Source organism: Xenopus tropicalis, chromosome 7 (genome assembly GCF_000004195.4).
Source record: "Xenopus tropicalis strain Nigerian chromosome 7, UCB_Xtro_10.0, whole genome shotgun sequence".
In the NCBI taxonomy this organism is placed as follows: domain Eukaryota; kingdom Metazoa; phylum Chordata; class Amphibia; order Anura; family Pipidae; genus Xenopus; species Xenopus tropicalis.
Genome location: NC_030683.2, coordinates 32271895 through 32290773, shown reverse-complemented (window position 1 = coordinate 32290773; position 18879 = coordinate 32271895). Strand labels below are relative to the sequence as shown.

Sequence of the window (18879 nt, the reverse complement as noted above, 5' to 3'; positions counted from 1 at the left end):
ATTCAAGTTAGGAAATAATTTTAATACGGTTGACCTCAGCAAAATGGGACTATACCCTTTAACGCTTTCTACTATTGAAAAACTGAACTGGAATATGTGAGGTAACAAATAATTCAAAGATTCTGTCATGGTAATACAGAACATAAAGAAAAATTATCTTGGTTAATCTTGGTAGCAAAGTCGCATTGCCACGTATAACCCCCCCCCCCCCCCCCATACATTTCTACAAAGAAGTTTTTCATTCAGAGAAACAATTATCTTCAAGAATATTTTCCTCCATTTTCAAAACCTAACCAGTTAACTAACCTATTTGTATATCTTTTGAAGCCTTACAGAAATCTATACAGGTACAGGAAGAGGTCACTCCATGTGCTCTAGTCTGAATCAGCCTGCCGCTGTTCTCTTAAAAAGCTAAAGTACTTTCATACAGTTCCTATCCATTACTAACATTGTTTATACATGCATGCCAAATCTTCTATAAAATTTAAATTATTATTCTGGTTACCCATAATACCACAGAATTCTGTTACAAGTGGGGCAAATCTCAACACATGCATATTTTATAAAACATTCATTAGGGACAATGTTGTCGTCTGTTCTCTTTAAACTTACAGAAAAAAAGTGGCAGTCAATATATAAACAAAAAATAAAACTCTTAGAGCTATACACAAAGGATAACTATCAAGTTAGAATATTAATGTAAAGGACAGGGCAATAGCTGAGCGATAATGTGTTTCTAACATAGCGCTGTCATCTTTATTAGTATTTCTCAGGACTTGCTTTACAGCTATCTAGGCATGCAATTGCACACTACAATAAATTCAGAAAACATTATAAAGATGCACATGTTCACATCTAAGAGTTGAATAAGCTGCAATTGATGCCTGGGAAATATATGTAGTGGTGCAGCATTTAGTGAGAAAGATAGCTACACTTTAATTTTCTAAAATACACTTTATGCATGCTGCAATTTATGTATAAAACGAAAACGCCAATAAGGAACACATTTTTGAAAATTTTTCACAACAAATTTATTAGAAGAATAGTGGTCTTGAAAAGTCTAGCATCCAGTGAGAACTACCATACACAACAATACAGCTGGGAATGTATTTTGTTTTAAAATGACATGGTCAAATAATACAAAGAACCATTAGAAATTTACACATGCACAACGACAGAATCAGCGCTTTCAACATACAATGCTTAAAAGAAAAAAAAAAATGAACCACATGGATCTTTCAATTTAAAGTACTTATCACATACATTAAGACATATTTAAGTCCAGTCAAAATCAGAACTGCATTAAAAAAAATTATGTAGTGCAATCAAAACAAAAAAGTAATTGTGATCATAAGTGCTCTACTACATAAAGACATTGATCATAGCAAGAACAAAAAGCTCAAATCACACAGTACAAAAAAAATCTGTAAATAAATATAAACTACAGTACAAGAGAAATATTAAATTATACAATTCTGTCAAACTGTAAACAGTATATTGAAATGAGGTCAATAAGAGTAAAAAGGGGTTCCTGTTTTATTTTTGATGATACGGTAATCAAAATGTATTAGTAGTCATTGAATGTAAATTAGCAAAAAAGCTGGAGTGTTTTGAAGTTGGAAGATAATAAATAATGTTTTATTTTTATGAAAAAGCAAATGATTTGTAAGAATAGATAAAGTCCCACAGAACAGTTTCTGTGAAAAAAATTTTAAAATGAAAATTCTACTATTAAACAATCATTATATGTATAACATGATTAGAAAACAAATTTTCAAAGGCTAGAATTAAAAAAAAAAAAACTTACCTCCTTGAAATAATATATTGTATAATTATATGGTTGGCTGTATAGGCTGTAAAAAAAAAAAAAAAAAAAAAAAAAACAGGAACCCCATAATATCTGTTCAGTAGTAATAACTGAATATACAGAATGCCACTATAAGTGTCTGAGGCACTGTGTGCTGAAGAGTTACTATGCAGCTTTTAAATCCGTTTGGCTGAGTTATACCTGGATACCTGAAGTGAGTTTTTAACTTGACATTCATCAAGGATGTGCTACAAGCACGCAAAAACGAAAAAGAAAAAAAGAAAAAAAAAAAGCAAAAGATAAAAGTCACTGCTAAGTTTTAAAATAGAGTACAAGTACCTGAATAGTGTGAGATTAGTGAGTATACTGTCCCTGAGGGTTTAAGCAGTGTGTACATATGTTGAATTCCTAAGTTTTACATTGTAGAACGAGAACAGCAAAAGCAATCCCATATATCCCAAAAAGCAGAGGTTACACACAGGCTAAAACATTTATGTGTATTTTATAGAAAATGCTTCCATTCTAATAGCAGGTTGCTGCTAAACATATACATCCCCATTTATATTTGCAATAATGGGAGACAGATGATACAACTCAACTTTTAAAAACTCCAAAAGCCGGCAAATTGCCCAATATTAAAGATCTGTAAATTCATTAAAATTACAATCAAATGTATCCAAGGGCCCTCAATTCTTTTGCTATCTCATTATTTGGAGATTTTGTGCTGGTATAGTACGATACCATTCAGTTTCTGCATCCCTTAAGGACCACACGTTAAATAGAAATAAACATCTAAAGTCAACTTTCCAAAAATTTTAGGAGTTGGATTAATTCGGATTTCACAGATAATTTTTAACACTAAAATATTTGTAGAAAGTATATTGTGTTGTTCCTTCACCTTACAGTTTAAATGGAATATCACTTAGTAAGACTGCGGAGCACAGAAAACAGCACCTACATTCCCAAAAAATAAAAATCAAGACAAACAGGTAGTGCTGTAACAGAAAAAGTGCCAATAAGCCCTTCTTCTCTTTAATAGAGCTGCAAAGTGCTTTCTAAATTAGTAATTGATTCTTTTGTTACTTACTGCTATCATTTGAAAAGTTACGTAAAAAAAAGTGTACGGTTTGTAAGGATTATTATAGCAGAAAAAGAAAAGTACCTGTAGTATCAAGAAAACTCTGCATTTGCATTTTAAGACAATCTGAAATAAAAGAACAAAGCTACCCAACATTTATAAGGTGGGACACAATTGTTTTGGCTTGGCTTCTAAAAGGCAGACTATAATTTGGTTTCCTACATAAAGTTAACCTGCATCTGCCCCCCAAAGCCTTAAATTGAACATCGTGTTTTTTTCACCGTAGCCAAGATTTGGAGCTTAAACACAAAGCAAAACATGGGCTCTACTTATAGTGAAAAGAACATGGCCACAACACAAATGTAGTACCTTTACCGTATGGAAAATTTACAATGATTTTTATATATGCAATACTAATACACATTTGCAGCAGCCAAACTTATTTACGATACATATAACCCCTGCATTCAATGGTCAGTTCAAAATGCCTGTATGTACATGCCCCCAGAGAAGAGGGTCTTAATACTTGCACTTATTTGCATGTATCTAATTCTTAGGTCTTACTGATAAGGTCTGTAAGTCCAACATTGGGTATAAGAGGATTGCATGAAAGGTTTGTGCCATGCCAACAGAAAACAATTTTCCATACATCAATAAAGTTAACAATTACGACCAATGCAATATTTGGCTGACAACTGTAAGCACATCCACTAGCCTTTTCCCCTATTGGTGGAAAGCCTGCAACTAGGAAGGGAGTATTATGAAACTACTAATTATAACGAAGATAAATGGATGCATCAATTGTTAAAAAACTGGACATTTCAGCGACACAGTAATACATTCCCCCTGCCTGCATATGGCTGTCATAAACGGCTTTATTAAAATTGCACTGCTCTCCCTTAACAAAAAGACTAACGCCATCACTTGTCTCCTCAACCTAAACCTAATTTAAAAGTCTAAAAATAAGTTCAACTTTGAGGTATGGATTTTTTTTTTATTCTGTACACAAAAATAATTCCATTTAGTGATTAAAAAAAAGTGACACTGCACTGGACAAAAGTTATATACAGAGGCCTAACCAATCACTTCTCAGTGAAAGGACATAGAAACAGCTCATGGTGCATGGCATTTTTTTTTTTTTTTTAATAGAAAAGGTTACAATCGTTACAAGGTAAAACTATGTCTTAAAAACAGGCTATTATGACAAGATTATTACCATAGCAATTTTGTTAGTGACAGATGTTTGAGGGTTTTTTTTACAGAATATTTCCACTGTAAATATAGAAGCATGTTACGGAGGTAGCCAGGTTCATTGCTTTAGTCTGGCTTTAAAGTGGGCACAACAAAAACAGTTTCAAACTAGCTTCAAGTTGACCATGTTTTGGTATATTATGGCTCACAGTTAATTATAAACATTTCTATTTTCGCTAGTACTTTGCATATCTTCAGTCATAATCCTGCTCAGATACCTATAAATCACAGAAATACTAGCTCCCCGTTTTCTAAAATTGGGCTTAATTTACAGCATTAGAGTTCAAGTAATCAAATGACTTAAAATTCTCATTTGGAATTGTGCACTTGCATAAATACCAAACTAAACTGGAAAAAAATGGTGAAACCGATCTAGCCTTTAAGATCTCGTGGACTCTCTGTGATTCATCAACACTTTGGGAAAATGCAAGCAATAGGGGGATAAGGGCACACAACCAATATAAACATGTGAATACAAAAGCACTGAAGCAGAAGGTATGCTTAAATTAGAATTTAGCATTAAGAAGGTGCACCTGAATAGTATAGTGAAACTTTACAAAATCTACAAGATAAAATATAAATCTTTTTGAAATAGTCAGCAGCTTCGTTTTAAAATGTTTATGAAATATTCAAGGGACCACTAATCTTAACCATGCCTCGCACAATGGTAATGGCTATTTTGTATTGCAGTAAGCAATTCAATTAGTGCTTTCTACTAAATTTATGCTTTAGGAATTTTTACAAGTGACCTTTGGAGAAAATGCTGTTACTTGTTTAAAAAGTTCTCTGTAAAGAAATAACCTAAATTACCTGAAAGTCACACCAATTTTAAGTGGAATGTTTAAACATTTCAGACAAGACTATACAATCTTCAGGTCTTGGGAATTTACAGCTAAGGAGGTTTGGTGTTTACTTTTTCTAAAAAATAAAACTTTTACAGCAAACAAGGAGCAGTAAAATATTTACAGACCTAATCTATAAGTACTACACATTAATGCTGAAGTTGAAACCAATTAAAGGCTAGGCACACCATTCAATGTTACTTGATTGTCACCCATAAAAGAAAAAAAAATCTAAAGTCTATGGCACACAAGGTGCCGCAGCTGTCACCTAAAAACAGGCCTCCATATGTTTCAAATGACAAAGATTCAAAGCTGTGATTTCTATTTCAGCCAATAAAAGTGATTAGTACAGATTTAATTTTAGCTACTTGTAGTAGTACGTCTTAAGTGCCACAGCCCTAATGTTTACATAGTTCGCCTTAAGATACGTGTCTGAGACTTCTCCCAAATGACATATTTAGACATGGCTTTAGATAGTAGTGTAGGCTGACTGAAGATAATATTGTAAAACTACAGATAGTAAAGTATTTCAAAAATAGTTTTGAGTGTTAATCTGCAAATACAAAGGCATTCAAACTAGCTTGTACCAACATCTGCAATCAAGGTCAAAAAATGTCCTGCTGGTCTGGTGAACAGCTGTCAAGTCTTTCATTTATGCAGTGAGCAGCTTCGGCATTGTTGGATAAAATTACAGTAAGTAAAAAAAAAAATAGCTGCAGGAGTTATCTACAACATCCCTTACTGCAGATGTTTGGGGCATATTACATGGCTAAAAAATGTAGTCTGAAGCAGATAAATCATTTTAATCAGGGACAAAAGTATCCCCTTTAAAAAGTGCTGTACACACCTGTTCTCAACATGAACTAGGCCATGTGTTGAAAATGCATTCTGCCTACTGTTTTAATTAAACTGCACTAAATAATGCAGAACTGCGTGACTGAAACCACTTTCATTTTACACTTCATTCCACCTTCTGGATTCCAATTGTTGAAGCAGAACATAGTTAATACTTGCCCCCCTGCATAATGCACCTTTATTCCAGGAAGTGGGAGGTGATCCATCATACATAAGGGGGAAGAGATATATATTAAATATATAAAATTAAACTAATTTTAATAAAAAGGCAGATCCCATATTCAAAACAAGCCTAAAATCACATGAACATAGTATAATATTGAACACAGGGTGAATAACTTACAAGTGCTTTACGCAAAATATATGGCTGCATCATCTTCCTTTTCAACTGTGGAAAATGGTAATTCCAAAGAATGTACATTTGAAAGTACTTCTGCAGATATTTTGCCTATATACCTTTTTGGATTAGATCTCATAGGAAATAAAAAAGAATATGATATGTTAGCAAAATGGTGTACCTATCCTTTAATGTATTAATAAAAACATGCTTATAGAACAAATAAAATTAAACATGAAAGGAAAACTATTCTTAAAAAGGACAATTAACCCTTGTTTTAGTTATTTTTACGGCTGAACTATTATTTAAGCTGCATTGTATAAGTAATAAAACTACAGGTCATCTCATCATGATAGATGAAGTTTGCCAGGTGTTTTAAGGGCCTTTGTAGCATGGGAGGAAATTAACAGCACTGTTAGGGTGGCAAAATGTTTTTTTCCATTTTTCATTCACTCCTTTTCTCTGATTTCTGTAGGGGGGAAAAAACCCCCTTGATTTTGAAACCCTCTCCCCCCTCAGGAGGCAGGTCACTAAAGCATGAAATCCCTCCAGCCCCCTATTATCCAGGCTCTGTGCCCACGAAGAGGAAAACAGACAGCCTAACTAGACACAAGGAACTAAGCCAGGACTGACCAGAATCAGTAAGTGACTGCCTAAAGAAATCAGAGAAAAGCATTTATTAAAAAAACAAACAAAAAAAAACTCCTTTTTTTCTGTATTTTCTAGGGGGGGGCATAGGCACCACAGGGACATCCAAAAGCCACCGTATTGCAACCACAACCCAACAGGGGTGAGAAGGAACATACAGCATTGCTGCCTGCAGTACTTTCCTACCAAACCTAGCAACTTGTGACGTTAAAAACATCCACCTTGTAGAAACTTGTGAATGTGTGAACGAACAGGTTGCTGCCCTGCAAAATTGCTCAACTGAGGCCTGGTTCCTGCAAGCCCAAGGCACCCAAAGGCCCTAGTGGAAAGAGCAGACACCCAAACTGGTGGAGACCACCCTATACCTCCTTCCTGAGAGGGTATTAACACCATAGTGACTGTGTCTCCCTAGAAAATAATTTTTTTTTTTAAATTCTAGAAACATGGACATATGGGTATCTGTAAACCTGATTATTCCACACAGATCATTTTAATTTAAGGGCAATGCTTACCACAACAGGAAGGGGATTCCCTGTAGATGCAGACAACTAGATATTGTGTTAAACACAACACATCATCTGTAGCTATATGAATTAGTAGTTCCAGGTCTAGGTCCTGTACATTTTTCAGGAGTACTAGATATATACAATGACACTGTCCATTACCCTTGAAGCTTAACTAGGTATACAATAACCCAAGAGTCCATAACTTACCCAACCGCTGTACCAGCGCAGTATCACACTTTTGGGTAAACCTTTAAAATCTAACATGACAATGCACAGGAATTTAATGTTAGTGTTACCATACATAAATCTGACCTGCTTTTGAGGTGACACAATGATAGCAAATAACTAGCTCTGTCTGTTTCCAAAAGGGCTTATCTGGATGTAGAATTCTTTAGTCACCTAACAATCTGAGTGCATAAACCGTTAGTTCCCTGGCCTGCAGTACAGGAAGCAAAGAATAAAAACAGTCTTTCAAGGGAATGTAGTATCATCATGAGAAATAGTTATTCTATATAATTTGCCTTAAGAATATGGGAATTAACTACAATTAAGCAAAGGTTAAAGTCTGCTACTTATACAATTGCCTATTCTCTCTGAATGCTTTTTCGGTCCACAGACCAAAATAGGCAAATTAGCTACATATCTGACCAAACTTAATGGCTAAACTGAACTTTTCTGATTATTGAACCTGTGAGACAGTGGATTGTAAGTGCAGGAGTGTGTGCTCCTGACACTTATGGGTTGGCCAATGACCTTCATGTTATATACATTGACTTCATGTCAGATGCTGCTGGTGCAATAGTGTGCGCAGCTAATTTACACAGCAATACAAAATCTTCAGTTAAAAACAAGGCACATGGACTGACATGTGGGCCACAGTCCTAAACATTTTATTTAGCGATTATACCTGAAGGGAACCATTGACAGCTTGTGTGCCTTTATCAGTTTAGGTGCCCTGTTCATTACTGAAGATTTTGGGTGAACCCCCACATGTGCCGATGGGGCCTATAGGAAAACTAGAGATAACCAACGTGAAGTGGTATTCAGCCCTTGTCAGCTGAAAATTTTACCTGAGATGACACCATATGGAACAAGTCATGTTATTCAGTTAAAAGAATGAACCACATGCCAAAGGCAGTGAGGATTATTTATATAAGGTCACAAAGCACTAACATGTAGATTGCACCAGGCATAATGTCCCTTAAAACATTTTGAACAGTTCACCTAACACAAAGAAAACCAAATTCTTTGAAGAGTAAACTTGTAGTAATCATTTCTGCTATTTAAAACATAAAACCTCCAATATTCTAAAATTTCTTCTAGGACATTCTTTTGACAAAGAAAAGTGCTCGAGCAAGAGCAAACTTGAACAAAAATGTAATACAAAACTGAGGTTCGTGGAGTGCTTACCAACAGTATCACCTGAAGACAGACATAGGACAGTGGGTACTCTAATAATAAGTAGCCCAACAAACTACACTTCTTTTAGCCATTATTTTCATAAGCAAGAAAACTATTGTTTCAATCAATAAGCATACTTCATTCTAAAAACATGAATTATGAGGTTGTACTGTTTAGAAACTTGAGCTGAAAATATATCACAGTAGTTATAGTTTTAAGACTCCCTTTAAACAGATCACAGAAGAAAATCCACACAGCTTAATTAAAAAAAACGAAAGAAAACAAAATACCTGCACAAGGAGGGGGGGGGAGTGTAAAGACCAGTGGTATCTTTATAATATGGCGTGCTGTGTGTAAACGAACCTTTCCTGAATCTAAAATGAGCTAGTCTTCTGAGTAAGGCTACTTGCTCTGAGGTGAACAGGAAACTCCATTTTCTCCCATACAATAACTGTAAAGGTAGTTTTATTTAACTGAAAACGCTTTAAGGTAGTGTTTAAAACTTCATCCCTGAACCCAAGCTGGCAGGTAGGAGCCAAGTGTGACTTTCTTGTAAAACATGTATTTAAAAAAAATATAGTGTTATTCAATTCATTTAACTGCTATTTTAACTGTAGTGAGCCCACATTGACTTCACATTACACTTTTGTGTTTTGCATGGTTCTTGGAGTGTCATAAGCGACTCCCCCACAATGATTCCTCTAAACAATTTCGCAATATGTGCCAGGACAGGACAAATATCACCTTATTCAGGAATTTCTAAGTTTATGAAATGTAAAGCTTGAGCATAACACTCTTACTTGTAGGCTGTCAAATAATGCCATACAGGGGTGTCCTGACCCCCAAACTGCTTTGTGCTCTTAGCACATTATCATTCTCAACTAAAGCCATTTTATTTGCAGTCCCTGAAAAATTGTAGCAACCTCCACATTTTTGTTTTGTTTTGGAAGTACAATCCATTTTTTCAGACAATTTTGGCATAAACACGTAAACGTGTACGGTTTTGGACTTCTTTTCCTAAATATGGGTTGAATGTTGATGTAAATCCTGAAACGGAGTTAAGTTAAAGTGGACATGTGTTCAAGAGTTAAAAATAGATAAGAGCACCATACATGCAGGCTCAATAGGAGAGTCCATGTTTACATGTACAGGTTTTCTTGCTGAGGTAACAATTTTCTAGGTGATAGAAAAGCATGCGTAAAGGCCTGGGGAGGAGGAAAAAAATTTAAAGTGAAAAGCAATATTTCAGGGTTGTACTGGGCTTGGAAATTTACATTTTTGCATGATTTTGAGCACTTCCTCTGCACCTGTCATTTCCTTGCTCTTTTTAATATCTATATGAAAACTTCCAGTGAGTTTCACAGTTGAGTTTAACAGGTATTATGTGTACTATTTGCTAAAGCACAAGTGCTCGCCCAGTTTTGTCACAACACATTTTAAAAAAAAGAGAGTTGGCACTCTACTGCATGCCAGTTAATCTTTAGATTCATTTGTACTTTGTGGAACCTCCACCTCATCCGGAGGATCCAGTTCACGCTTTACTGCGTCCTGTTCCTCCAACTTCATTAATTTCATCTTTTTCTTTGGAGGATTTTTTAATGTGCCTAGCCTCTCTTTCACTTTGTATTCCAGTGTACTATGAGGAATGCCATAAATGCTTTGGGCTTTTGACACACTCATTTTCCCATTCATGACAACTGCAATTGCTTCCTCCAATATCTCACTGTTATACTGTCTGTACCGCCCCCTTTTTTTTCTCGGTTGCTTAGAGCCAGGGTCTCCTTCTTGATCTGAGGTTGGATATGGCTGTCCAGAGGTAGACTGCTCAACATCTGAGCTCCAAGAATCTGCTGTAGTATCCAATAAACTTCTCCTATTTTGCTTTGGAAGGATAGTTCTTAATTTTTTGCTAAGTGCGCTCTCTGTTTGTGAACCCATTACCAAAGAGTTATAGTTATATAGATCCCCACTGCGGGACTCCCATGAAAGGTCCATGCCACGAACTTGTGGAATTTTTAAATCAACTGGAGAAGAAAGGCCCATTTCCTTTTTTATATCATGCTTATTTTGAACAGTTTTCGGAAAGGCATTTGAATTTTCTGTGAGAAAAGGCAGGTCACTGATGTTGCTGAGTGTACCATTACCCCTATATTTTATTCGGCCAAAATTTAGTTCATAGTGCGGCTTGGCCCAAGAAGCTTCCCTGGATAGGATCAAGTGCTGTCCATGATTTTGGAGTCCAGGTGAACCATGACCAGCAGCAGTAGAAAATGGTTTCCTGCTTAGAAGTTCCTCACTAATCTGAAGGGAGCGAGCCAATGGCACTTTTAGAGTTGTGTGGCCATATGTTTCCCTGGTTCGATCCATCAAACTTCTTGGAGGTACCCCATCACCACTCTGTTGAAGTCCATCTGGATGGTGCTGGCTGGGTCTCCCGGGACGCCTAATTGGATGGAAGGAAACTGATGTGAGCAGAACTTGCACAGGTAGGGAGGGATGGGTGAAGGGGCCACTCCTTTATTAGAAGGCCTTGCTTGGGTAACATCACTTTTTGTATATTAATGTTTTTGTCTCAGCATCAGTGTCACTTAAAAGTTCACAGAAAAAGAAAGAAAATTTTGGGCAACAAAAACATAAAAAGCTGTCAATGTTGATCTTTGGCTGGGTTCACAAATTCTCGCAGGTGAAAAAAAGTCTTGAGCAACAGTCTGTAAATGGCACCTTAGTTATCAATTAGAAGGTAGTAGTCAATTCCTTTAGGTGTAGACAGAATTAATTATTGTGACGTTACCACTAAACAAGTACAATAATAAAAGAGTAAGCCACTTGGAACAAAGAATTCTCTTTATTTATGGTTAGCAGCATAAACTGTTCATTTGCTAATGTAAAGGGATTAGGCAAACAGAAAAAAAAATGTTTTTTCCTTTTTTAAATAACTTATGTCCATGGAAAGTATGAAAAATTTGACAACAGCTTGCTGAATGATCAATAAATAGATTGTTTCATGTAGAGTAAAAATGGCCATAAATAATCATTTTGTAAAAGTATTTATAAATAAAGGTTTCCAAGATTCATTGCAGAACCTATGTTGCCATCACTTGGAAGATTTCAAATCTATTTCATTTGCATATGTTTTATATAAATAAATACAAATGACTCCTTAAAAAAAAAAAAAAAAAAGATTGCATACACTTAAGAGAATTGAGCTATATTCAGACCATTTTTTTTCAACATGGCAGGTTGGAGGTATGGCAGAAAATAAGAATGATTTTCAGACAGAAAGCAGTTAAACAATCAGGGAGTTAAAACTTTTCTTCAATGTAAATACCCCTTTAAGTAAAAAAAAAAAAAAAAAAAGTTTGAACAGATGCAGTAACCGATAACCAATGAATGTTTGTTTTTAAACACATGACCAATAAATGGTACCTGCTGATAAGTTTTCTTCTGGTTACTGCACCTGGACAATTTTTTTTTTTTTTTTTATTAAATAACTCCATTACCAGCTAAACCAATTAAACGGTCATTATTATTTCTAGCTGAAATTCTAAAAGTTAGATCTACAGTAGACTAGCATTTGAAAATACAGGTATCGGACCCCTTATCCGGAAACCCGTTATCCAGAAAGCTCCGAATTACGGAAAGCCTGTCTCCCATAGACTCCATTTTAATTAAATAATTCAAAATTTTAAAACTGATTTCCTTTTTCTATGTAGAAATAAAACAGTACCTTGTAATTGATCCCAACTAAGATATAAATAATCGTTATTAGATGCAGAACAATCCTATTGGGTTTAATTAATATTTTATTGATTTTTTAGTAGACTTAAGGTATGGAGATCCAAATTACGGAAAGACCCCTTATCCGGAATACCCTTGGTCCCGAGCATTCTGGATAATGGATCCTATACCTGTACTAATTTGCAGCCTAAGAAGAAACAATATTGTATCAGCTAATCAGACTACCACAGAAGTCATAGTGCTATAAGACATGAGGCAAAAGGGAAAAAAATCTAGCTATACAGCGCATAAATCAGATTCTCTCAGCCTTGTGTTTTTTCTACAGGCTGAGATGCAGATCCCTATGCTGCTTGTGTGCCTGCACTGAAACTTAAGTATCTGCTTATGTGCAGGCACATGCGGCAGAGTGGAGCGTAGTAGTGATGTGCGGGCCGACTCTTAGGACCCATGGGTTTGGGCAGGCAATACAACAACAAAAGCAGGTTGCGGGCGTGCCCTAACACTTTCAGGTCTGGCAGCGTCTATTTATAGGTGTGTGCCTCCCCCACCCCCTCAGTGATGTCATAGGCGGGTGAGTTCGGGTCTATTAAGTGTCACGGAGATGTAGGTCAGGTGCAGGTCAACATATAGACCACCTGTGCATCACTAGAGCGTAAGTCTGCCCGCTTTCGCGTTTTACAGGAGGACCAACGCACCACTGTGGACACTAATTTTCAGTGCAGGCACATGGGCAGCGTAGGAGAGCAGATCTGCTACTCTCAACCTGATGGAAAAAGCAGGGCTGGGAGAAGGGATCTACCCTACGTGTGACCTTGCCCTTAAAGGGGTTGTTCACCTTCCATGTCCAATTCTTATTAAAACATCAACAATGCTCTCAGTGTTAGAAAATCAATTTTCCATTAAAAAAAAAAAAAAAAAAGTAAAAAAGCCACTGTAAAAGCTACTTTTTATACATGTTAAATCAGTCCGTGTCCTTTCTCTTTGATCAGTCTAAAGGGATGGGAGTGGCCTATTTTGAACCTAATACACTAACAACTTCCTATATGTCCAGGCTTTGTCCTTACTTTTTTCCTGTTGCACCAATTCACCATTTGCTTGTGCACTCTAACCAGGTAAATAAATTGAACGATGATTGGTTAATTTCTCCCTTGCAATGGCACAGGCTAACAGACTCCGCATATCACAAGTCTAACGAGACTTGCAGCACTCTATCACAGGAAGCAGAGGAATGAATCTGAGGTGAATTTCTCTTCAGCTAAACATTTTGTGTTAACTATGTATATGGCAAATATTGTTCTATTAATGTGAACTGTTAGATTCTTGAATGTTGTACAAAGGTGAACAACCCCCTTTATGCTGGACCCAATTCATGGTATTTTGAAAATGTCTAGATATAGATATTCTCGGTGCAAGACACTGGTTTGGCTCCATACATGATTCAATTAGTGTTGATTAGTACCACTAAGCTGCCAGCTAAGACATAGGGCACTGTTGGCCATAGGCAAAAACTAAATAGAACAAACATGCTTGCATGAAGACTAACATACTAAAACTGTCCAGAAATGTTTAGACTGGTTCAAACTGTATGTCTGACTAGTCATATATTGCTGCACAATATAAAACCATTTGGACCATAGACTGATCAGTTGAATAACCCCAAGGTTGTCAGGTATATGGCCATCTTAAGATTTGCCCTCAGCATGTCTGCTGAGAAGTTAGCACTCTTTTCCTTGCCTGACTGAGTAGCTTGCTACTCCTGGAACAAGTAACATCTTATATATCCTATCAGGTAAGAGGAATTCACCCAGATGGTCCAATCCTAAATTAAGCACAAATGCAAATACTACTAAATTTGTAACAAATATTGATTTCCCAAAAAAAAAAAAAAAAAAATTATATATATATATATATATATATATATATATATATATACACACACACACATATATACATATATATTAAACATTCATTTAAAGCAATGGATTAAAAATATGGTTTAATGAACAATTTAGTGTAAGGTTGATTTTTTGAAGAATGGAAAGCTTAAAATTATACTAGAGAGATGAATGCCCACACTATGAAGGGTTGATAATTTTTATGTTTTGCAAAAAAATGATTAAACAGATGCACACAGAATGAAATGTAACTTTAACATGCATATATCTTACCCATTCCCTATAGCGTTTGAGGTACTTGGAGAAATGCTTGAAGCCGTGCTTCCAGAACAAGGGCTTTTCTTAGTTGATAGGTCAAGTACGCCATCTTCTAAAATAAACGTAAATAAAATTAAAGTGGTGGATTGCTTGTTATACTATTGAAAACAATATCTTTTTTTATAAGGCTATACAAGATATATTGTGGCACTAGATGCAAAATATGTAAATTTGCAATTCATGTTTTCCTAAATGTAGTTCTCATTTAGGTTCACTTTTAGTATGTATGCCCAATTAGAATGTATGTATGTATGTACGTCCTATTCCTAGCAGCCTTTCAACTGGTCTTCAATTTCTCTATCCTATAATAAACCATTAAAAAAAAAAAAATTAAAAAAGATAAACTTGTAAACCGCACGCCTTAGTTATTACTATAGCAATATTGTGCTTTAGTTAAATGTTGTCAATTATATAATTTCACACAAGTCTTCTTAACCTATGGATTGAGACCCAAGCTATTTATGGTGGTTCACACTCCTATGACATTTTCTACACCAGAAAAAGGCGGCCCCAGGTGATTAAACACCTTATCTCAGATCCCAGGTGGTGCTCCAGCCCAGATAAGTATTGTAGAGTGCACTACTATTTGTCTCAGGATCTTTTCTCAAGCCCTATTCTGTGCATATGTACAGCAAAATAAAGGCTCTGGCACACGGGGAGATTAGTCGCCCACGACAAATCTCCCTGTTCGCGGGCAACTAATCTCCCCGAATTGCCATCCCACCTGCGACAATGTAAGTCATCGGTGGGATGCCACACGCTGGGCAGGCGATTTCGGCAAATCGCCGAAGTTGCCTTGCAAGGCATTTTCGGAAATTTGCCGAAATCACGCCGCCGCGTGTGCCATCACACTGGCGGCTTACATTGTCGCCAGTGGGATGGCAACTCGGGGATATTAGTCGCCCGCGAACAGGGAGATTTGTCGCGGGTGACTAATCTCCCCGTGTGCCAGAGCCCTAAAAGGGCAGACACACAATGGATCCAGTCTAAAGTGACGAGGCTATGAGTCTAAGGTAAACAATAATTGATGGGGGTGGGCCCAATAGGCTCTTTCATGAAAAATACCAGCAGCCATTGACTACATCCTTGGCCTAAGGCAGCTCTCTGCTAAAACAGTTTTCCAGCCTGCCTGTTCAATCTAAACAAAATCAAATGTACTGGTTTACCAAATGGGCAGCTTAAAGGGATTTAAAACCCTAAAATAAAAAAATCTAAAGGAAATTGTAATTGTGTAATGGAAAGTTGCTTACAATAACAAATAATTGTTTTGAATTTGTAAATTGAACTGCTAAAAGCAGAATTCGTCTTTTCAATCTAACCTAGAGGTTCTGACAAAAACCTGTGAAGAAACATGCAAGGCTGCCTTCTGCTATGTTGAAACAAAAAGCCAGCAGTGCAGGCAGACAAATACTTCTTTAGGATGCAAGAACATCTATCTATAACTTAATAAAATATTCAAAATGGTTATCAAATGCAGGAAAATTCCACGTTTTTATTAGCCAAAATACTTTGGGGGGGTTTACATTAACATTACATCCTTTTGATCACAATGAACTATCACAGACTGCACAGAACACAGCAAAGCTTTTAAATGTAAATACCTTGCTCACAAGCATCTTCAGAAAGAGACTTTTTAACAGTAAGGTCCAGTGGAGAATCTTGGTCAGCCATCAGAAGCTTGCTTAGCACTGGGTTCTGAGTAGTTGCAGGGGGAGGAGAGGTTTGTCCAGGTGATGGAGTCTGCAAGCTTTGGTTATTTGTGCTGTTGGGCTGGCTGGAGTCCTGAGTACAGCTATTTTTTGAGGTATATTCAGCAGCAAACTGTCGTATCATTCGCTGCATGATCTCACGAGCAACTAAAGGAATACTGGGGTCCGAGACCCTAGGAGTATCTGCATTAAAAGAGAAAATACAATTATGCAAAAAAATAAAATAAAAAGAAAAGCCCACAACAACAACAAAAACCTACAACCAGAGGAGGAGTCCATCCAGTTTATTGCAAAAAGAGATACACTTCCTTTAAAGGACAATGAAAGGTTAATATAAATTAAAAGTAAGTCTAAAGGCATTCTTTCATTCTTTTTAAGTACTTACTGCATATCTAAATTCCCAGATCCCTGCTTGCTTCTCTGAGATATGGTGCTGGCAGCCTACAGCAGTGTGAAGACTACAGTGACATCACTGAAATCTCTCTCCCCTTCCTGTAGGTGCCAGCGGCAGCCTTCCTATTCTCTGAGCATGTGTGTAACTTGATTCTGTCTGCTGTTCTGAGCTACACATGCCCACCAGCCAATCAGAAGCGGATATGGCAGAGGGGAGGGGGGAGGGAATGAAACACATGTGCAGTATGAAGAAAGGAGGGAAAGGAAGGGAGAATACCTTTTTAGAGATGGCTGCCTGTTCTAGAAAACGTGTGACTGAGTAAATATTTGATTAGGTGAGCCAAAAGTGTGGCGTTTTTACTAAACAATAGGAGGACTATTGGGCAGTATGCTTTTTAAATTTTGACTTGCATTCTCCTTTAAATGTTAAAATAAACTTTAATGTTCTGGCTGTAATACAGTTAAAATCCCTTGATCAGTTAGCCACAGACTGCTTTAAATAACAGGTAACAGCTACCTAACGAAGCAACAACCAGGAATGGACCTCACCTGGAATGAACCTCCTGAAATCAAATACCACTTTACCAAATATTTAAAAATATATACCTTTCTTATAAAATACCGCATTGATGAATTCTTCAGCTTGTTTTTCTAGCCGAATAATTCTTAACTTTTCTTGTTTAAGTAAATTTTCTGGCCCCACATCAGTCACTGGCTTATGCAAATCAGCCAAGTGTTCCTTAAAAAAAAAAAAAAAAGAAAATTATATTTTGTTTAAACCCAACTTTAGAGTGCAATGAAAGGGGAAAATTACAATATCTACAAAAATGCACTGAAACTAGTTGCATACACTGCTTAATGCTTTTCATAGAGATTACATTATTAAAAGCCCATGCAAACTTAGCCCTACTCGATTATAAACAAAATGCATTATGTTAAGTAGAGTACTGCTTTTCTGCTCTAACTGGGCACATACAAATATTGCATGCACTGTGGGAAAACCATTCGACCTGTTGTCAAACCTTCTGGCATATCATGCTCAGAGGGTGAACACTGATTCAGCTATTGCTAAACATTCTAGAACTACATGGGGCACAATTCATTTCACTTTCCAGATAATAGAGGAAGTATTCACAGGCACTAAACAAGGAGATGTCAATAGTTATTGAGATGGGAAGCTGTTTGAATTTTCAAATTGCATATAATCACGCCTGGTGGTCTCAACAGGGAATGGGAACTGAATTGCTTTATAGATTATAACTTTCTTTTGCCCTTCTCCTGTCTTTACCTTTTATATAAGAATCTTTGGTATGCACAAATCTTTTTGCTGAAAGAATCTATGGTAAAATTTCCATTTATTACTTCATTTGTCTTGTTTCAGTGATAAAAATATATTTAAATCATATTTAAAAACATTTAAATAATATTTAACAATATAAAAAAAAAAAAAAATACATAACCAAAGGTGGTTAATGAAGGGGTCATAGAAGTCCCACAAAAGGCAGTACCTTGTACTTGATCCTTGACATATAACGAATCCTTATTGGGGCACAACAATCCTATATGGTTTATTTAATGTTTAAATGATTTTTTTGTAGACGAGGTGTGGAGATCCAAATTATGGAAATATCCTGTACCCAGAAAACCCCAGGTCCAAAGTATTCTGGATAACAGGTCCCATACTAGTACTACATTGTTCAGCGCCATTCACTGATGGCAGTTAATCATTACTAGATCATTTTTATTTATTAAAACTTCAGTTACACTGCTCATGAAAGTACCAAAACTTAATCATGCAGATCATGCATACCTGTTCAGCCTGTGTTTAATTGCCTTTAAAGCAGATTTCATAGGAATGGGGTCAGAGTTATGGCACTCACTCATTATGCGAAAAACCCAGTGCATAAGACTTTAGGAAAGGAGCTGTAGCAAACATCTATTCTCACTCCAACATACACCTAAGAACCTAAAGGTGGCCATACACAAGAAGATTAGCTCATTTGGCCCTAATTACATGGCAGGCATAGTTGCCGTCAGATCAGGGACATCAACAAGTAAACACAGCCCCTGATCCAATGGAAAATCAAAACTGTCTGTTCAA

General features: G+C 36.4%; 1 protein-coding gene across 8 annotated transcripts in view; it reads right to left on the bottom strand.

Annotated features, from left to right (window-relative positions):
- The window catches only part of lcor (ligand dependent nuclear receptor corepressor), a 49360-nt gene that overhangs the window by 10052 nt on the left and 20429 nt on the right, over positions 1 to 18879 (bottom strand). For 5 of the 8 annotated variants that reach the window (XM_012965922.3, NM_001195696.2, NM_001128663.3 and 2 more), the window contains 3 exon segments: positions 17385 to 17517; positions 16278 to 16568; positions 14632 to 14728 (listed from right to left, as the gene is read on the bottom strand). In XM_012965922.3, the coding sequence (XP_012821376.2) occupies positions 14632 to 14728; positions 16278 to 16568; positions 17385 to 17517 (521 nt within the window). 8 annotated transcript variants of the gene reach the window in all.